A 22682-nucleotide genomic window follows, 5' to 3' on the forward strand; every position below is an offset into this window, starting at 1 on the left:
TGGATCTTCCATGCAAGAGTCACTAGAGAGGGAGGGATAAAATAAAGACAGCCAATTCCGCTGAAAAAAATCAACACCCAAAATAAAGTTTAAATCTTATAATGAAAAAAACTGAAATTATATGCAGAAGAATCAAACTGAAACAGCTGCCTGAAGTACTTTTCTACCAAAAACTGCTTCAGAAGAAGAAAACACATCAAAATGGTAGAATTTAGTAAAAGTATGCAAAGAAGACCAAGTGGCTGCTTTGCAAATCTGATCAACTGAAGCTTCATTCCTAAACGCCCAGGAAGTAGAAACTGACCTAGTAGAATGAGCTGTAATCCTTTGAGGCGGAGTTTTACCCGACTCGACATAAGCATGATGAATCAAAGATTTTAACCAAGATGCCAAAGAAATGGCAGAAGCTTTCTGGCCTTTTCTAGAACCGGAAAAGATAACAAATAGACTAGAAATCTTTCGGAAAGATTTAGTAGCTTCAACATAATATTTCAAAGCTCTAACAAAGAATGCAACGATTTCTCCTTAGAATTCTTAGGATTAGGACATAATGAAGGAACCACAATTTCTCTACTAATGTTGTTGGAATTCACAACTTTAGGTAAAAATTCAAAAGAAGTTCGCAACACCGCCTTATCCTGATGAAAAATCAGAAAAGGAGACTCACAAGAAAGAGCAGATAATTCAGAAACTCTTCTGGCAGAAGAGATGGCCAAAAGGAACAAAACTTTCCAAGAAAGTAATTTAATGTCCAATGAATGCATAGGTTCAAATGGAGGAGCTTGAAGAGCCCCCAGAACCAAATTCAAACTCCAAGGAGGAGAAATTGACTTAATGACAGGCTTTATACGAACCAAAGCTTGTACAAAACAATGAATATCAAGAAGAATAGCAATCTTTCTGTGAAAAAGAACAGAAAGAGCAGAGATTTGTCCTTTCAAGGAACTTGCAGACAAACCCCTATCTAAACCATCCTGAAGAAACTGTAATATTCTCGGTATTCTAAAAGAATGCCAAGAAAAATGATGAGAAAGACACCAAGAAATATAAGTCTTCAAGACTCTATAATATATCTCTCTAGATACAGATTTACGAGCCTGTAACATAGTATTAATCAGAGTCAGAGAAACCTCTGTGACCAAGAATCAAGCGTTCAATCTCCATACCTTTAAATTTAAGGATTTCAGATCCTGATGGAAAAAAGGACCTTGAGACAGAAGGTCTGGTCTTAACGGAAGAGTCCACGGTTGGCAAGAGGCCATCCGGACAAGATCCGCATACCAAAACCTGTGAGACCATGCCGGAGCTACCAGCAGAACAAACGAGCATTCCTTCAGAATCTTGGAGATTACTCTTGGAAGAAGAACTAGAGGCGGAAAGATATAGGCAGGATGATACTTCCAAGGAAGTGATAATGCATCCACTGCCTCCGCCTGAGGATCCCAGGATCTGGACAGATACCTGGGAAGTTTCTTGTTTAGATGAGACGCCATCAGATCTATTTCTGGAAGTTCCCACATTTGAACAATCTGAAGAAATACCTCTGGGTGAAGAGACCATTCGCCCGGATGCAACGTTTGGCGACTGAGATAATCCGCTTCCCAATTGTCTATACCTGGGATATGAACCGCAGAGATTAGACAGGAGCTGGATTCCGCCCAAACCAAAATTCGAGATACTTCTTTCATAGCCAGAGGACTGTGAGTCCCTCCTTGATGATTGATGTATGCCACAGTTGTGACATTGTCTGTCTGAAAACAAATGAACGATTCTCTCTTCAGAAGAGGCCAAAACTGAAGAGCTCTGAAAATTGCACGGAGTTCCAAAATATTCATCGGTAATCTCACCTCCTGAGATTCCCAAACTCCTTGTGCCGTCAGAGATCCCCACACAGCTCCCCAACCTGTGAGACTTGCATCTGTTGAAATTACAGTCCAGGTCGGAAGCACAAAAGAAGCCCCCTGAATTAAACGATGGTGATCTGTCCACCACGTTAGAGAGTGTCGAACAATCGGTTTTAAAGATATTAATTGAGATATCTTTGTGTAATCCTTGCACCATTGATTCAGCATACAGAGCTGAAGAGGTCGCATGTGAAAACGAGCAAAGGGGATCGCGTCCGATGCAGCAGTCATAAGACCTAGAATTTCCATGCATAAGGCTACCGAAGGGAATGATTGTGACTGAAGGTTTCAACAAGCTGTAATTAATTTTAGACGTCTCTTGTCTGTTAAAGACAGAGTCATGGACACTGAATCCATCTGGAAACCCAGAAAGGTTACCCTTGTCTGAGGAATCAAAGAACTTTTTGGTAAATTGATCCTCCAACCATGATCTTGAAGAAACAACACAAGTCGATTCGTATGAGATTCTGCTAAATGTAAAGACTGAGCAAGTACCAAGATATCGTCCAAATAAGGAAATACCACAATACCCTGTTCTCTGATTACAGACAGAAGGGCACCGAGAACCTTTGTAAAAATTCTTGGAGCTGTAGCTAGGCCAAACGGCAGAGCCACAAACTGGTAATGCTTGTCCAGAAAAGAGAATCTCAGGAACTGATAATGATCTGGATGAATCGGAATATGCAGATATGCATCCTGTAAATCTATTGTGGACATATAATTCCCTTGCTGAACAAAAGGCAAGATAGTCCTTACAGTTACCATTTTGAACGTTGGTATCCTTACATAACGATTCAATATTTTTAGATCCAGAACTGGTCTGAAGGAATTCTCCTTCTTTGGTACAATGAAGAGATTTGAATAAAACCCCATCCCCTGTTCCGGAACTGGAACTGGCATAATTACTCCAGTCAACTCTAGATCTGAAACACAATTCAGAAATGCTTGAGCTTTTACTGGATTTACTGGGACAAGGGAAAGAAAAAATCTCTTTGCAGGAGGTCTCATCTTGAAACCAATTCTGTACCCTTCTGAAACAATGTTCTGAATCCAAAGATTGTGAACAGAATTGATCCAAATTTCCTTGAAAAAACGTAACCTGCCCCCTACCAGCTGAGCTGGAATGAGGGCCGCACCTTCATGTGGACTTAGAAGCTGGCTTTGCCTTTCTAGCTGGCTTGGATTTATTCCAGACTGGAGATGGTTTCCAAACTGAAACTGCTCCTGAGGATGAAGGATCAGGCTTTTGTTCTTTGTTGAAACGAAAGGAACGAAAACGATTATTAGCCCTGTTTTTACCTTTAGATTTTTTATCCTGTGGTAAAAAAGTTCCTTTCCCACCAGTAACAGTTGAAATAATAGAATCCAACTGAGAACCAAATAATTTGTTACCCTGGAAAGAAATAGAAAGTAGAGTTGATTTAGAAGCCATATCAGCATTCCAAGTTTTAAGCCATAAAGCTCTTCTAGCTAAAATAGCTAGAGACATAAACCTGACATCAACTCTGATAATATCAAAAATGGCATCACAGATAAAATTATTAGCATGCTGAAGAAGAATAATAATATCATGAGAATCATGATGTGTTACTTGTTGCGCTAAAGTTTCCAACCAGAAAGTTGAAGCTGCAGCAACATCAGCCAAAGATATAGCAGGTCTAAGAAGATTACCTGAACACCGATAAGCTTTTCTTAGAAAGGATTCAATTTTCCTATCTAAAGGATCCTTAAACGAAGTACCATCTGACGTAGGAATAGTAGTACGTTTAGCAAGGGTAGAAATAGCCCCATCAACTTTAGGGATTTTGTCCCAAAATTCTAATCTGTCAGACGGCACAGGATATAATTGCTTAAAACGTTTAGAAGGAGTAAATGAATTACCCAATTTATCCCATTCTTTGGAAATTACTGCAGAAATAGCATTAGGAACAGGAAAAACTTCTGGAATAACCACAGGAGCATTAAATACCTTATCCAAACGTTTAGAATTAGTATCAAGAGGACCAGAATCCTCTATTTCTAAAGCAATTAGTACTTCTTTAAGTAAAGAACGAATAAATTCCATTTTAAATAAATATGAAGATTTATCAGCATCAACCTCTGAGACAGAATCCTCTGAACCAGAAGAGTCATCAGAATGATGATGTTCATTTAAAAATTCATCTGTAGGGAGAGAAGTTTTAAAAGATTTTTTATGTTTACTAGAAGGAGAAATAACAGACATAGCCTTCTTTATGGATTCAGAAACAAAATCTCTTATGTTATCAGGAACATTCTGCACCTTAGATGTTGAGGGAACTGCAACAGGCAATGGTACATTACTAAAGGAAATATTATCTGCTTTAACAAGTTTGTCATGACAATCAATACAAACAACAGCCGGAGGAATAGCTACCAAAAGTTTACAGCAGATACACTTAGCTTTGGTAGATCCAGCACTAGACAGCGATTTTCCTGTAGTATCTTCTGACTCAGATGCAACGTGAGACATCTTGCAATATGTAAGAGAAAAAAACAACATATAAAGCAAAATTTATCAAATTCCTTAAATGACAGTTTCAGGAATGGGAAAGAATGCCAAAGAACAAGCTTCTAGCAACCAGAAGCAATAAAAAATGAGACTTAAATAATGTGGAGATAAAAGCGACGCCCATATTTTTTAGCGCCAAATCAGACGCCCACATTATTTGGCGCCTAAATGCTTTTGGCGCCAAAATGACGCCACATCCGGAACGCCGACATCTTTGGCGCAAAATAACGTCAAAAAAATGACGCAACTTCCGGCGACACGTATGACGCCGGAAACGGAAAAGAATTTTTGCGCCAAAAAAAGTCTGCGCCAAGAATGACGCAATAAAATGAAGCATTTTCAGCCCCCGCGAGCCTAACAGCCCACAGGGAAAAAAAGAGTCAAATTTTTGAAGGTAAGAAAAAAATGATTAATTCAAATGCATTATCCCAAATATGAAACTGACTGTCTGAAAAATAAGGAAAGTTGAACATTCTGAGTCAAGGCAAATAAATGTTTGAATACATATATTTAGAACTTTATAACAAAGTGCCCAACCATAGCTTAGAGTGTCACAGAAAATAAGATTTACTTACCCCAGGACACTCATCTACATGTTTGTAGAAAGCCAAACCAGTACTGAAACGAGAATCAGCAGAGGTAATGGTATATATAAGAGTATATCGTCGATCTGAAAAGGGAGGTAAGAGATTAATCTCTACGACCGATAACAGAGAACCTATGAAATAGACCCCGTAGAAGGAGATCACTGCATTCAAATAGGCAATACTCTCTTCACTGCATGCTGAGAGGAAAACCGGGCTCCAACTTGCTGCGGAGCGCATATCAACGTAGAATCTAGCACAAACTTACTTCACCACCTCCATCGGAGGCAAAGTTTGTAAAACTGAATTGTGGGTGTGGTGAGGGGTGTATTTATAGGCATTTTGAGGTTTGGGAAACTTTGCCCCTCCTGGTAGGAATGTATATCCCATACGTCACTAGCTCATGGACTCTTGCTAATTACATGAAAGAAAATGAGTATTTTTAGCATTTTTGCTTTTACTACATTTAAACAGAAATAGAGCCTAGTTAATTGTTTTTTTATTTACCTATCAAAACAATTATTTTTTTTAGTAGACAACCCAAAGTATTGATCTAGGCCCATTTTGGTATATTTCATGTCACCATTTCACCACCAAATGCAATCAAATAAAAAAATCTTTAAGTCTTTCACAAGCTTTGTTTTTCTCACTGTAATTATTTATATACTTGTGCAATCATGGCACAAATGGTTATAAACGCTTCTCTGGGATCCCCTTTGTTCAGAATTAGCAGACATATATTATTATTATCGGTTATTTGTAGAGCGCCATTGCTTTTTGGTAATTAGAATGCTGCTAATTGCAGCTGCACACCACACTTCTATTATTCCCAGCAGTAAAGTGGTTAATCAGGAATCTTAAAAAGGATAATTTAGCTTTATTGTAGAGATTAGCCTCCCACCTGAGACCTCTCAAACAGATCTCTTTCCCCCCCCCCCCCCCCCCCACTGGTCATCCCCATTTAAAGTACTGGCAGACAGCCTGGAAATAAAAAAAATTCCTGCAGTGTACCCCTTCCTCCATCGATGTCCCTCCTCATCTATAGGAGCACCCCTCCCTGCCGCTCTCAGGAGATATTTTCTGTAGTGTAGCTGTCCAACCTGCTCCCACCCCCTCCTAACCCTCCCACGCCACCAAAAATCGGCATCACCCTTCCTACCCGATGCTCAGTAACTCGGCAACTCTATTTCAGCAGTGCCCCACTCGTGGTGCATGCGGAAATGGCGCAATCGCTTTTTTGCGAGATCGCGGCAGAGAAAAGCCCAGGACTGCAGTGTTAAGCCTTAAGGGCTTAACGACCAACGTTGTACAGAGTAAGGCGCTGGTCGTTAAGGAGTTAATCTGACATTAGTCCACATGAAGATGATCCTGACTGGGGAGTTATTTTAATTTTGTGAATGGTACCTTGCAAAATGGTGCAGCGGATTGTCTGGAGCAATGAGGCCACATTTAAGTTAAATGGCTCAGTTAACCACTTCACACCTTTAGGATGCTCCATGCCATCCTATAGCCTCCTCTAATGAAAGCAGGAATCAGACTGGCGGGCGTGTCTAGCAGCGTAGGCAGTCGCTAATGATCCAATCCTGGCTTTAAAAATCACATCAACGATCGCGTGATTCACTTTCTTTTTCAAGCAAATATTCACATTGTAACAGTTAAACATTTGCTCCAGGCATGAAGGGGTTTATTGCAAAAAATTGCCCCTACTAGGCACCTCAGAACCCACGTTACAGTTGAACCACCACGTAAACTTACCAGGGGTTACTGGTGTGTGGTGTGGATTATCAGAGTTGAGCGTAAATTGAGCCATTCTTTATTAAAAACAGTCACTGGTCCCGTTTATCTGAACTTGTTGCAATAATCTGTCAAACCATGAATTTTAGAGCAATTTGAAGAGGAGTTTTACTTCTAGCATGGTGGAGCACCTCCTCATTACCATTGTGATGTGAGGGCCTATCTTGACAAAATATTTGACGAACAGGTGGATTGGGTCAAGAGGTAGCATTGTATTTCTCCCCACGTTCAGACCTCTCTGACATTTTCCCATTAAACAAAAAAAAAACCACACAAGCAAAGAAGGTTTATAGCACAAAACAACCAATGAGTTGAGAACAGCAATTGAAGGAGAATGCACCAAAATATAAAATGAAATTTGTGATGTTTGCAATGCCATCTGTCCGCATTATCAGCAGTGCCTGAAGCAAGTGTCAGTTTGAGCACCTGTGAACTTGAATAGCAAAACCTAGATATATCTTAATAAAACATACATACAAACATCCCATGTATACTATTTTTTATTATGAAGGAAGGAGGAAGTGGATTGGTGGAGGAAAATTTAGATCGTCATAAATAATGTATGTTTTGACTTACCTGATTGCTTGGGTCCAATCCAGAATAAGAATTACGAGAACTGCACCCAACAGGAGGAGTAGCTTCTCTTACAAATTCTGACATCTCAATCCCACCACCTGGATCACTGTCACAGAAAAAAAAAATTATTTAAGAATGTAATGTTTTGTAGTAATCTATACAGTGTGGGGAAAAATTAAACCATTATACAGGAGCCAAAGTGCTATGAAAATAAGCCTTGTATATAAAAACAGTATTTTATAAGCAAACATTTCACCCTCTGATATTTTTATTATAGAAAGAGAAATACAGAAATTGGTGGAGAGGGAAGAGACTCTGTGGCACAGACGATAGGCAAAGGGAGAAGGCAAACACTGGAAGCAACAGATGGCAGTTGGTAAGAGAAAGTTTGAGATCTAAAATGGCAAAATTTAAATGCTCCAATTTGTTAGAGCATATAATTTATTTATTTATTTTTATTTTTTTAATTTTTATTGAGGTTGTGCGTAAACCAATACAGCTTATGTAGAGTAATATATCACAAGTCGAACATAGATGATACATTTCAAATAAACTGTTTCCATATTCATAGGTAAAATTAATATCACAGATAATACTATAGACAAGACTGGAACCTCTTTTTTTTCATTATTATATGAGCTAGACACAAAACTTAAGATATATGATGTTTCCTCATTGAACGCTGGGGATGAGGCTTGTACCTCTTGGTACTTGCTAGAAACTCTGGAGGAGGAAAATGAATAAGTGGAAAAAAATCTTGAATAGGTTATCATTTAGTGTGTCAAGGGAAATTTATATTGAGGGCGCCATTCATTTGTTTAAATACTATGTTAACACATGCAGATATGGTACAGAATTTAAAGTGTGATAAATAAGTTAGAAGGTAATAATTCAAGTGGAATCAATAATGAAGGCGCCATTCATAAATTTAAATATAGATATGGTATGATGAATAGGTATAGTAAGATATCTATGGTGCGGTATAGGAAAGAGAAACCTCAAAGTTATCCCTCCTAGAAAGGGGGGTAGTAATATTATTGAGGGGGGGGGGAAGAGGAGGAGGTGGTGAAAATTTGGGTATAACAGATGGAATATATCTGATATAAGCCATATGTTGTCAGATATAAGATCAGTGGCAACAAAGGAAGCACTGATGAGGGTCTATGTTGTGTATACGCAGTAACCTGTCTCAAAGGTCCCAACAACAGATGAGAGCTCGCACGCCACAAAAATCATGCAAGAGGGGATCTTGCTGCCCCAGCCGCAGGCAGGCCGACCCCCATATAGCACAATTATTAGTAAGATCAATGTTGAACAAAACAAAAACAGTGTAATGCAAAGGCTTAATTATATGTTAATTATATGTTAATAGCTCTCTCTCATCACAAGGAATGGAGACACTCCAGAGTAAACATACACACCAGTTGCAGCATAGATTAAATTACTTCAGGTTAACTCATGCAGCCAAAATATAATAGACCCAATACCTGTCTATAAGAGCTGCTTGTGACATATAGGATCATTAAATTGTTTATATACAGGCTCACAAACTGCCCTATGCTGATATAAACCATTTTGTCGCTAACTGGAGCATCAAAAGCCATTGTCACATATGGGGAGTCTATATAAGTATATACATGAAAAACTAGAGGTCCATAGCTCCATTGCTGCCAAAAAAAATCAGTGCAAACATTAACTGGTTGTAGCGCATATTTAGGAAATGGGAAGTAATGTGGCATATATCAGCAGCGTGGGATTCAACATATGTGTGCTCATACGTAACCAGGGGTTGACAACTCAGGTATACCACATATAGGAACTCTGTATGAGAGAAAGGATATGGATATAAAATATAGCAACCGGTTTGCCCCTCTAAAAAACATTATGAAAAATACAACAAACGCTTGCATGAAAAAGGTATAGCATCAGTCACCGTCATAAAAACTAAATTTATGCTTACCTGATAAATTTATTTCTTCTATGGTAAGACGAGTCCACGGATTCATCCTTTACATGTGGGATATTATTCTTCCCTACAGGAAGTGGCAAAGAGCACCACAGCAGAGCTGTCTATATAGCTCCTCCATTAGCTCCACCCCCCAGTCATTCGACCGAAGGTACAGGAAGAAAAAGGAGAAACTACAAGGTGCAGAGGTGACCGTTTAAATCAAAAAAATATAATCTGTCTTAAAATGACAGGGCGGGCCGTGGACTCGTCGTACCATAGAAGAAATAAATTTATCAGGTAAGCATAAATTTACTTTTCTTCTATAAAGGTAAGACGAGTCCACGGATTCATCCTTTACTTGTGGGATACAATACCAAAGCTACAGGACATGGATGAACGGGAGGGACAAGACAGATGGTTAAACAGAAGGCACCACTGCTTTAAGAACTTTTCTCCCAAAAATAGCCTCCGAAGAAGCAAAAGGTATCAAATTTGTAAATTTTGGAAAAGGTATGAAGCGAAGACCAAGTCGCAGCCTTACAAATCTGTTCAACAGAAGCATCATTTTTAAAAGCCCATGTGGAAGCCACCGCTCTAGTAGAGTGAGCTGTAATTCTTTCAGGAGGCTGCTGTCCAGCAGTCTCGTATGCCAAACGGATGATGCTTTTCAGCCAAAAGGCAAAAGAGGTAGCCGTAGCTTTTTGACCTCTACGTTTCCCAGAACAGACAACAAACAAAGATGTTTGACGAAAATCTTTGGTCGCTTGCAAGTAAAACTTTAAAGCACGAACCACGTCCAAGTTGTGCAATAGACGCTCCTTCTTAGAGGAAGGATTAGGACACAGAGAAGGAACAACAATTTCGCGATTAATATTCTTATTAGAAACAACCTTAGGAAGGAATCCAGGTTTGGGACGCAAAACCACCTTATCAGCATGGAAAACAAGATAAGGCGAGTCGCATTGCAAAGCAGATAGTTCTGAAACTCTTCGAGCCAAAGAGATAGCAACTAAAAACCTAACTTTCCAACATAGAAGCTTAATATCTATGGAATGCATAGGTTCAAACGGAACCCCTTGAAGAACCTTAAGAACTAAATTCAAACGCCATGGCGGAGCAACAGGTTTAAACACAGGCTTGATTCTAACTAAAGCCTGACAGAACGACTGAACGTCTGGAACATCTGCCAGACGTTTGTGCAGTAGAATTGATAAAGCAGATATCTGGCCCTTTAAGGAACTAGCTGATAGCCCCCTACTCCAATCCTTCATGGAGAAAGGACAAAATCCTAGGAATCCTGATCTTACTCCATGAGTAGCCTTTGGATTGGCACCAATAAAGATATCTGCGCCATATCTTATGATAAATTTTCCTGGTGACAGGCTTTCGAGCCTGAAGCAAGGTATCTATGACCGACTCCGAGAAACCCCGCTTGGATAAGATCAAGCGTTCAATCTCCAAGCAGTCAGCCGCAGAGAAACTAGCTTTGGATGCTGGAACGGACCTTGAATCAGAAGGTCCTGTCTCAATGGCAGAGTCCATGGTGAAAGAGATGACATGTCCACCAGGTCTGCATACCAAGTCCTGCGTGGCCACGCAGGTGTCATCAAAATTACCGAAGCTCTCCTGTTTGATTCTGGCAATCAAACGAGGAAGGAGAGGAAATGGTGGAAACACATAAGCCAGGTTAAACGACCAGGGTACTGCTAGAGCAGCTATCAGTACTGCCTGAGGATCCCTTGACCTGGACCCGTAACAAGGAAGTTTGGCGTTTTGACGAGACGCCATCAGATCCAATTCTGGTGTGCCCCATTGTCGAATCAATTGTGCAAACACCTCCGGATGGAGTTCCCACTCCCCTGGATGAAAAGTCTGACGACTTAGAAAATCCGCTTCCCAGTTCTCCACTCCTGGGATATAGATTGCTGATAGATGGCAAGAGTGAGTCTCTACCCATAGAATTATTTTGGTAACCTCTATCATCGCTAGAGAACTCTTTGTTCCCCCCTGATTGATATATGCTACAGTCGTGATATTGTTCGACTTGAAACTTATGAATCTGGCCGACGCCAGCTGAGGCCACGCCTGAAGCGCGTTGAATATCGCTCTGTTCTAGAATATTTATCAGAAGGAGAGCCTCCTCCTGAGTCCACAATCCCTGTGCTTTCAGGGAATTCCAGACTGCACCCCAGCCTAATAGACTGGCGTCCGTCGTCACTATGACCCACGCTGGCCTGCGGAAACACATTCCCTTGGACAGATGATCCTGTGACAACCACCAAAGAAGAGAGTCTCTGGTCTCTCGGTCCAGATTTATCTGAGAAGATAAATCTGCATAATCCCCATTCCACCGTATGAGCATGCAAAGTTGCAGTGGTCTGAGATGCAAGCGAGCAAACGAAACTATGGCCATTGCCGCTACCATTAAAGGGACACTGTACCCAAAAAAAATTTCTTTTGTGATTCAGATTCAGCATGAAATTTTAAGCAGCTTTCTAATTTACTCCTATTATCAAATTTTCTTCATTCTCTTGGTATCTTTATTTGAAATGCAAGAATGTAAGTTTAGATCCCGGGCCATTTTTGGTGAACAACCTGGGTTGTCCTTGCCGATTGGTGGATAAATTCATCCACCAATAAAAAAGTGCTGTCCAGAGTACAGAATCAAAAAAAAGCTTAGATGCCTTCTTTTTCAAATAATGATAGCAAGAGAAAGAAGAAAAATTGATAATAGGAGTAAATTAGAAAGTTGCTTAAAATTGCATGCTCTTTCTGAATTACAAAAGAAAAAATTTGGGTTCAGTGTCCCTTTAAGCCGATTACCTCCATACAATGAGCCACTGACGGGCGAGGAATGTAATGAAGAGCTCGGCAGATGGATAAAATTTGATTTCCTGACCTCCGTCAGAAAAATTTTCATGTCCACCGAATCTATCAGAGTTCCCAGGAAAGGAACTCTTGTGAGAGGGATAAGTGAACTCTTTTGTACGTTCACCTTCCACCCGTGAGATCTTAGAAAAGCCACCACGATGTCAGTGTGAGACTTGGCTAGTTGGAAAGTTGACGCCTGGATTAAGATATCGTCCAGATAAGGGGCCACAGCTATGCCCCGCGGCCTTAGAACCGCCGGAAGAGACCCTAGCACCTTTGTGAAAATACTGGGAGCTGTGGCCAACCCGAAGGGAAGAGCCACAAACTGGTAATGCTTGTCCAGAAAGGCGAACCAGAGGAACTGGTGATGATCTTTGTGGATAGGAATGTGTAGATACGGATCCTTTAAATCCACGGTGGTCATATAATGACCCTCCTGGATCATTGGCAAAATAGTCCGAATGGTCTCCATCTTGAAGGATGGGACTGAGGAATTTGTTTAGGATCTTGAGATCCAAAATTGGTCTGAAGGTTCCCTCTTTTTTGGGAACCACAAACAGATTGGAGTAGAACCCTTGCCCCTGTTCTGTTTTCGGAACTGGGCAGATCACTCCCATGGTATATAGGTCCTCTACACAGCGTAAGAACGCCTCTCTTTTTGTCTGGTTTACAGACAATTGAGAAAGATGGAATCTCCCCCTTGGGGGAGAATCTTTGAAATCTAAAAGATACCCCTGGGTTACTATATCTAAAGCCCAGGAGTCCTGAACGTCTCTTGCCCAAGCGAATAGAGAAAGTCTGCCCCCTACTAGATCTGGTCCCGGATCGGGGGCTACCCCTTCATGCGGTCTTGGTGGCAGCAGCGGGCTTCTTGGCCTGTTTACCCTAGTTCCAAGTCTGGTTAGGTCTCCAGACTGACTTGGATTGAGAAAAATTCCCCTCTTGCTTTGCGGCGGGGGAAGAGGTAGAGGGACCACCTTTGAAGTTCCGAAAGGACCGAAAATTATTTTGTTTGGTCCTCATCTTATTCGTCTTATCCTGAGGAAGGGCATGGCCTTTCCCTCCAGTGATGTCTGAAATGATCTCTTTCAGTTCAGGCCCGAATAGGGTCTTACCCTTGAAAGGGATGGCTTAAAGCTTAGATTTTGATGACACATCAGCAGACCAGGACTTAAGCCATAACGCGCTAAAATGGCAAAACCTGAATTCTTAGCCGCTAATTTAGCCAATTGAAAAGCGGCATCTTTAATGAAAGAATTAGCAAGCTTGAGAGCCCTAATTCTATCCAGAATATCATCTAATGGGGTCTCAACCTGAAGAGCCTCGAACCAAAAGGACGCTGCAGTAGTTACGGGAACAATGCACGCTATAGGTTGGAGAAGAAAACCTTGGTGAACAAATATTTTCTTCAGAAGACCCGCTAATTTTTTAGCCATAGGATCTTTGAAAGCACAACTGTCCACGATAGGTATAGTTGTATGCTTAGCCAGGGTAGAAATAGCTCCCTCCACCTTAGGGACCGTCTGCCACGAGTCCCGCACTGCGTCAGATATGGGAAACATTTTCTTAAAATTAGGAGGGGGAGCGAACGGAATACTTGGTCTATCCCACTCCTTAGTAACAATTTCCAAAATCTTCTTAGGGACTGGAAAAACATCAGTGTAGGCAGGAACCTTTAGGAATCTGTCCATTTTACACAATTTCTCTGGAACTACAATAGGGTCACAATCATCCCGAGTCGCTAAAACCTCCCTGAGCAATAAGCGGAGGTGTTCTAGTTTAAATTTAAAAAGCCGTCATATCTGAATCTGTCCGAGGGAACATATTTCCTGAATCAGAAATCTCTCCCTCAGCCAGCAAATCCCTCACTTCAGAACATTGTGAGGGTACATCGGATATGGCTAATAAAGCGTCTGAGGGCTCAGCATTTGTTCTCACACCAGACCTACTGCGCTTCCCCTGCAACCCAGGCAGCTTAGATAAAACCTCTGTGAGGGTAGTATTCATAACTGCGGCCATATCTTGCAGGGTGAAAGAATTAGACGCACTAGAAGTACTTGGCGTCGCATGTGCGGGCGTTAATGGTTGTGACACTTGGGAGAATTAGATGGCATAACCAGATTCCCTTCTGACTGAGAATCATCCTGCGACATACTTTTAGTAGCTAAAATATGTTCTTTACAATTTATTGACCTTTCAATGCATGAGGGACACATTCTAAGTGGAGGTTCCACAATGGCTTCTAAACATATTAAACATTGACTTTCCTCAATGTCAGACATGTTGAACAGGCTAGTAATGACTACAAACAAGCATGAAAACACTTTATTTAGTGAAAAAAAAATTAATCTTAAAAAACGTTACTGTGCCTTTAAGATAAAAAAGTATACACATTCTGCAAAACAGTCTAAACATGCACCAATTTTTTCAAAATTTTGTATGTAGACCCACTATAGGTAGTTAAGATTGCACCACAGAAAATTTTAACAATTAACCCCTTAATTTCCAAACCGGATCGAAATTAGCCCAGATCCGGAAAAAAACACTCTCAGCACCTTGCCACAGCCCTGCTGTGGCCCTACCTGCCCTCAGGGATCCAAAGTGTGGGGTAAAAGCTTTGATTTGGCCCAAAACATCCACCAGGGCCCTCAGATGTTAGAGCTTGCTGTTTACTGACAAAACTAACTGTGCATCTGAGGCGTGAAAATAGGCCCCGCCCATCTCACTCGATGTTTCCTGAGCCTTAAAGAACCGCACCAGAGCGGTTATAACTAGCCATGTGAGTCCTAAGACCCGAAAATTAAGCCATGTGTGTCCTAATAAAATTGCCCATCAACCAAAAAAAACGTTTGCTCACAAACATTTGATTCAGCGTCAACCATATTAGAAAACTGGCCCCATACGCAAGCTAAGTAATGCCCTTCTTTTAGCTCTAGGATTACTGCTTACCCTTACCCTCCTGGGTATAATGTCAGCCTTTCTAAAATACACAGTCTCTCCAGAAAAATATATGACTGAACATACCTCATTGCTGCATAGCATGAAACCGTTCCTCACACTGAAGTTTCCTGTACTCCTCAGCCTCTGTGGGAACAGCAATGGATCTTCGTTACAAATGCTAAGATCATCAGCCACCAGGCAGCAGTCTTCATCCATCTGCTGCCTGAGAGTAAATAGTACACACCGGTACCATTTAAAATAAACTCTAGCTTGAAGAAATTAAAAACTAATATTTTATCACCTCTTTCACTTTACCCTTCCTAGTACTTAGAGTAGGCAAAGAGAATGACTGGGGGTGGAGCTAAGGAAGGAGCTATATAGACAGCTCTGCTGTAGTGCTCTTTGCCACTTCCTGTAGGGAAGGATAATATCCGACAAGTAAAGGATGAATCCGTGGACTCGTCTTACCTTTACAGAAGAAATCCTGTTTCTGCAATATAAAACATATGGAGCTCAAGTTATAGTAGACTGTGTTCTCAGTTATATTTCAATGGGAGTCGCAGCCAGGGTAGTCACTCAGTTATACAGCAACACCTTAAGTTTATCCAAAGCCTGAGCTTTTATGCTGCGAGGTGTGAGAGAATAAGCAGTGTTGTAGATGCCGGACTCCCCCCCCCCCCCATTGAAAATCCTGCAGAAAACGTGTAATCCTCTTCGTGTTGCCTTGTAGTTGGTACCGCATTGTCAGGTATATAAAGTCCTTCATGTTCGACCGCAGCATGATAATGTGGGAAGGTACTTCTTATGGGAAGACTCATCACAGCGAACACATTCAAGAAGGCCCTTGCAGGTCACGGGATGGTGGTAGTTGTGGTCCCTGCAGTAGTGACTCCGCCACCAGCCGAGGATAACCCTTGGCTACCGTTATTTGGATGCTGAGGGATTCTATTTCAATAGTAGGGTTTGTTTCTTCTTTTGCTCCGTGCGTGGCAGACTGAGTAGCGAAGCCCTCTTCTCCATGCTTCTCGATCTCCTCGCCTGGGCTATTAAAGTAATATACTGCGTCAGCAGGTTGCGACACCATGTTTAGCGAACGATCAAATGCAGCCTGGTACACATCAAGGATGTTACCCATCTCCGCAATGAAATAAGCTGCAATATCCATGTTAAGGTTCTTCTGGGGTTACAGTCCCTATATTCGTTGAGGCAGCAAATAGTTGATTACTCTTCTTACTCTAGTCTTTTCATTGAGAAAAACATGGCTGATCCAACGATCACTGATCAGTAGAGTAGATAGAGCGGTATAGTTATGATCTCAAAGCGAGCTTCCACCGCAGCCACCAAACGCCTAAAGCACGTTAGCTTGTAGGTTCACAGAAGTATAATTATAGTGTTAGAGGTCTGAGCGGTCGCCAAATTAAGCTTTTATGTAGATAATAGTTGGAGCTACTGCAATGTGCGACCGCTCAGCCTCAAAGTTGGCTCCTCCCCCAGAGCATATAATTTTAAGACCATCAATACTGTACTACTGTCCCAAGTGGAAAACGTTGCTATTCTAATACACAAAAGTGGAGGGTTGACAAACTTAATATTACATGATCTAATTCATTAGAGAATGTCATTTTGACTATTAAGAAGTTATTTTAAAGGACCTTTTTTGAGTTAACCTACAGGTGAAACTCGAAAAATTTGAATATCGTGCAAAAGTTAATTTATTTCACTAATGCAACTTAAAGGTGAAACTAATATACAAGATAGACTTATTAAATGCAAAGCAAGATAGTTCAATCTGTGATTTGTGATAATTGTGATTATGGCTTACAGCTCATGAAAACCCCAATTCCACAATCTCAGAAAATTAGAATATTACATGCTATCAATAAAACAAGGATTGTACACAGAACAATATCGGACCTCTGAAAAGTATAAGCATGCATACTGTATGTACTCAGTACTTGGTTTGGGCCCCTTTTGCAGCAATTACTGCCTCAATGCGGTGTGGCACTGCTGAGGCGTTATGGAAGACCAGGATGCTTCAATAGCAGCCTTCAGCTGTTCTGCATTGTTCGGTCTCATGTCTCATCTTTCTCTTGGCAATGCCCCATAGATTCTCTATGGGGTTCAGGTCAGGCGAGTTTGCTGGCCAATCAAGCCCAGTAATCCCACGGTCATTGAACCAGGTTTTGGTGCTTTTGGCAGTGTGGGAAGGTGCCAAGTCCTGCTGGAAAATGAAGTCAGCATCCCCATAGAGCTAGTCTGCGTTGACCCTGCACTTAATGAAGCACAGTGGACCAACACCAGCAGATGACATGGCTCCCCAAATCAACACAGACTGTGGAAACTTCACACTGGACCTCAAGCATCTTGCAGTGTGTGTGCCTCTCCATTCTTCCTCCATACCCTGGGTCCTTGGTTTCCAAATGAGATGCAAAATTTGCCCTCATCAGAAAAGAGGACTTTGGACCACTGAGCAACAGACCAGGTCTGTTTTTCTTTAGCCCAGGTAAGACGCTTCTGACGTTGTTTGGGAGTGGCTTGACAAGAGGAATACGACATTTGAAGCCCATGTCCAGGATCCGTCTGTGTGTGGTGGCTCTTGATGCACTGACTCCAGCTTCAGTCCACTCCTTGTTAAAGTCCCCAACACTTCTGAATGGCCTTTTCCCGACAATCCTCTCCAGGCTGCGGTCATCCCTGCTGCTTGTGCACCTTTTTCTTCCACACTTTTCCCTTCCACATAACTTTCTATTAATGTGCTTTGATACAGCACTTTGGGAACATCCAACTTCTTTTGCAATTACCTTTTGAGGCTTTCCCTCCTTATGGAGGGTGTCAATTAAGGTTTTCTGCACAACTGTCAGGTCAGCAGTCTTTCCCATTGTGATTCCTACTGAACCAGACTGAGAGACCATTTAAAGGCTCAGGAACCCTTTGCAGGTGTTATGGCTTAATTAGCCGATTAGAGTGGGACACTGAGCCTAGAATATTGCACCTTTTCACAATATTCTAATTTTCTGAGATTGTGGATTTGGGGTTTTCATGAGCTGTAAGCCATAATCATCACAATTATGACAAATCACAGCTTGAACTATCTTGCTTTGCATGTAATGAGTCTCTCATTAGTTTCACCTTTTAATTTGCATTAGTGAAATAAATTAACTTTTGCACGATACTGTATTTTACAATTCAAGCAATCTTTATTTCAAAAGATATTTGTACAAAACAACCTTAAAAAAAAAAAAAATAATAAGTTTACATGACCCCAGTGCAAAAAGCCACATGATTATCCCTTACAATGATCATTTCCTCTTACCCGGGTCCATTACTGTCTTCTCTTCTAGCCGAGCTGTCACTACGTTCTGCCTTTGCTGCCCGCTCAGTCAGCTCACTGACACTTCTCTCCACAATCTCTCCTTCATCCAGAGCTCTGTGCAGACGGTAGTTTACCAACTTCAATACTATGAAAATAGCAGCTACCACAGGGCAGTATACTGCAACAATCACCAGAGAAGAGGAGAGTGCCTAAAAAATAAATAAAAAATGTAATAATAAATAATAATTAATAATAAATAATAATAAAGCAATCATAAAAGGCTATACAAGAAACAAAACGCATTACTTCAATAGACACAGAAAGCAAGATATATGTATATAGATAACCTAAATATATTTTATTGCTATACAAAACTTAAGAAATATATATCAAAATTTATAGCAAGTTTATTAGGAGCAGGTAAATGGGGTTTTTTTAATATATGTATATGCAGAATAATTCAAGAGTTCTGGTAAAATTCTAGGTGCTTTGGCTCCCTAGCTCACATGATTTCCTAAGTTGGTTCCTCATAAAAAAAAAAAAAAAAAAAAAAAAAAAAAAAAAAAAAAAAGTTATTTAAAAATGCATGCTCTAATGGAATCAGAAGTTTAATTTTGACTTAAAGTGAATGTAAATTTTGATGCGAAAGTGCCCGTTTCTTAAAAATTCAAGAACAGGGGCACTTTAATTCATCAAAATTTACATTTCACTCATGTTGTGAAAAAATACTTACCTTTTAAACCTGACAGCCACTCCAGCTTCCCCCGGTCGTCGCAAGCCATTTCTGACATCAGAAATGATGGATCAGTCGGAATTTAAGGTTGTCAAGCACCGCACAAACTCATCCATAATTTGGTTTAGGATGACACTTCAATTGTTTTACTTCTATTTTTATTTTTGAATCCAACACTTTGCTGAGGATTAATCACTAAACTGGTCTTTCACCGCAATTGTTTTCCATCACATCGTTGTTTTTACACCACTTATTTTTACATTGAACTTTATTCTTTGATCACGTTTTTTGGGACATTATTGTTAATTTGGTAATTTTTTAATTTTTAAATTTTTAAAAAATTTCAGTTTGTGTATCGTATTGTTAGGAGACACTGAATTATTGTTTATTGTGAATTGTGCTTTCTGGCTTGGACCAAATCCATTAGCAGACATTTGGTTTGCACTGCATTCATATGCTTCACTGAAACACGGCACTAAGTAATTTATTCATTTGACGGAGTCTTGTTATTTGCACACCCATTTGATATTTGTTTTACACAAGTTGAAAACAGATTATAGGATCCTCTTCCCAAGGGGACTTTATTTAGTTACCCTGATCGATAACGATTATAGGCTGCTAGTGAGAGTTTGAAACAATATTACATATCGTTCTCTATCTACTTGTCTTGACCTGCAAAAGGTATTATTTGTGAAAACAGAATTTATGCTTACCTGATAAATTACTTTCTCCAACGGTGTGTCCGGTCCACGGCGTCATCCTTACTTGTGGGATATTCTCTTCCCCAACAGGAAATGGCAAAGAGTCCCAGCAAAGCTGGTCACATGATCCCTCCTAGGCTCCGCCCACCCCAGTCATTCGACCGACGGACAGGAGGAAATATATATAGGAGAAACCATATGATACCGTGGTGACTGTAGTTAGAGAAAATAATTCATCAGACCTGATTAAAAAACCAGGGCGGGCCGTGGACCAGACACACCGTTTGAGAAAGTAATTTATCAGGTAAGCATAAATTCGGTTTTCTCCAACATTGGTGTGTCCGGTCCACGGCGTCATCCTTACTTGTGGGAACCAATACCAAAGCTTTAGGACACGGATGAAGGGAGGGAGCAAATCAGGTTACCTAAACGGAAGGCACCACAGCTTGCAAAACTTTTCTCCCAAAAATAGCCTCCGAAGAAGCAAAAAAGTATCAAATTTGTAAAATTTGGCAAAAGTGTGCAATGAAGACCAAGTCGCTGCCTTACATATCTGGTCAACAGAAGCCTCGTTCTTGAAGGCCCATGTGGAAGCAACAGCCCTAGTGGAGTGAGCTGTGATTCTTTCAGGAGGCTGCCGTCCGGCAGTCTCATAAGCCAATCGGATGATGCTTTTAAGCCAAAAGGAAAGAGAGGTAGAAGTCGCTTTTTGACCTCTCCTTTTACCAGAACAAACAACAAACAAGGAAGATGTTTGTCTGAAATCTTTTGTAGCCTCTAAATTTTAGAGCACGGACTACGTCCAAATTGTGTAACAAACGTTCCTTCTTTGAACTTGGTTTCGGACACAAAGAAGGTACAACTATCACCTGGTTAATATTTTTGTTAGAAACAACCTTAGGAAGAAAACCAGGCTTAGTACGCAAAACCACCTTATCTGCATGGAACACCAGATAGGGCGGAGAACACTGCAGAGCAGATAACTCTGTAACTCTTCTAGCAGAAGAAATTGCAACCAAAAACAAAACTTTCCAAGATAGTAACTTAATATCTATGGAATGTAAAGGTTCAAACGGAACCCCTTGAAGAACTGAAAGAACTAGATTTAGACTCCAGGGAGGAGTCAAAGGTCTGTAAACAGGCTTGATCCTAACCAGAGCCTGAACAAATGCTTGAACATCTGGCACAGCTGCCAGTCTTTTGTGTAGTAAGACAGATAAAGCAGAGATCTGTCCCTTTAGAGAACTTGCAGATAATCCTTTCTCCAAACCTTCTTGTAGAAAGGAGAGAATCTTAGGAATTTTTATCTTATTCCATGGGAATCCTTTGGATTCACACCAACAGATATATATCTTTTCCATATTTTATGGTAAATCTTTCTAGTTACCGGTTTTCTGGCCTGAACCAGAGTATCACAGAATCTGAAAACCCACGCTTCGATAGAATCAAGCGTTCAATCTCCAAGCCGTCAGCTGGAGGGAGACCAGATTTGGATGATCGAATGGACCTTGAACAAGAAGGTCCTGTCTCAAAGGTAGCTTCCATGGTGGAGCCGATGACATATTCACCAGGTCTGCATACCAAGTCCTGCGTGGCCACGCAGGAGCTATCAAGATCACCGAGGCCCTCTCCTGATTGATCCTGGCTACCAGCCTGGGAATGAGAGGAAACTGTGGAAATACATAAGCTAGGTTGAAGGTCCAAGGTGCTACTAGTGCATCTACTAGAGTCGCCTTGGGATCCCTGGATCTGGACCCATAGCAAGGAACCTTGAAGTTCTGACGAGACGCCATCAGATCCATGTCTGGAATGCCCCATAATTGAGTTATTTGGGCAAAGATCTCCGGATGGAGTTCCCACTCCCCCGGATGGAATGTCTGAGGACTCAGAAAATCCGCTTCCCAGTTTTCCACACCTGGGATGTGGATCGCAGACAGGTGGCAGGAGTGATCCTCCGCCCATTGAATTATTTTGGTCACTTCTTTCATCGCCAGGGAACTCCTTGTTCCCCCCTGATGATTGATATACGCAACGGTCGTCATGTTGTCTGATTGGAACCTTATGAATCTGGCCTGATTGGAACCTTATGAATCTGGCCTTTGCTAGCTGAGGCCAAGCCCTGAGAGCATTGAATATCGCTCTCAGTTCCAGAATGTTTATCGGGAGAAGAGACTCTTCCCGAGACCATAGACCCTGAGCTTTTAGGGATTCCCAGACCGCGCCCCAGCCCACTAGACTGGCGTCGGTCGTGACAATGACCCACTCTGGTCTGCGGAAGCTCATTCCCTGGGACAGATGGTCCAGGGTCAGCCACCAACGGAGTGAATCTCTGGTCTTCTGATCTACTTGAATCATTGGAGACAAGTCTGTATAGTCCCCATTCCACTGTTTGAGCATGCACAGTTGTAATGGTCTTAGATGTGAAGATACAGACATGTTAAACAGGCTTAAACTTGTCAACAAAGCACAAAAAACTTTTAAAACAAAACCGTTACTGTCTCTTTAAATTTTAAACAGAAACACTTTATTACTGAATATGTGAAAAAGTATGAAGGAATTGTTCAAAAATTACCAAAATTTCACCACAGTGTCTTAAAGCATTAATAGTATTGCACACCAAATTTCAGAGCTTTAACCCTTAAAATAACGGAACCGGAGCCGTTTATAAATTTAACCCCTATACAGTCCCAGCTATAGTCTTTGCTGAGACCCAACCAAGCCCAGAGGGGAATACGATAACAATTGACGCCTTCTAGAAGCTTTTCCAGCATTTTTTAGATCCTCACAC

General features: G+C 41.0%; 1 protein-coding gene across 1 annotated transcript in view; it reads right to left on the bottom strand.

Annotated features, from left to right (window-relative positions):
• The window catches only part of PCNX1 (pecanex 1), a gene marked incomplete in the record, with an annotated part of 752914 nt that overhangs the window by 705582 nt on the left and 24650 nt on the right, over positions 1-22682 (bottom strand). Inside the window, 2 exon segments of the mRNA XM_053711389.1 lie at positions 7389-7494; positions 18461-18669. Of these exon segments, the coding sequence (XP_053567364.1) occupies positions 7389-7494; positions 18461-18669 (315 nt within the window).

The sequence above is a fragment of the Bombina bombina genome, chromosome 1 (genome assembly GCF_027579735.1).
Source record: "Bombina bombina isolate aBomBom1 chromosome 1, aBomBom1.pri, whole genome shotgun sequence".
In the NCBI taxonomy this organism is placed as follows: Eukaryota; Metazoa; Chordata; class Amphibia; order Anura; family Bombinatoridae; genus Bombina; species Bombina bombina.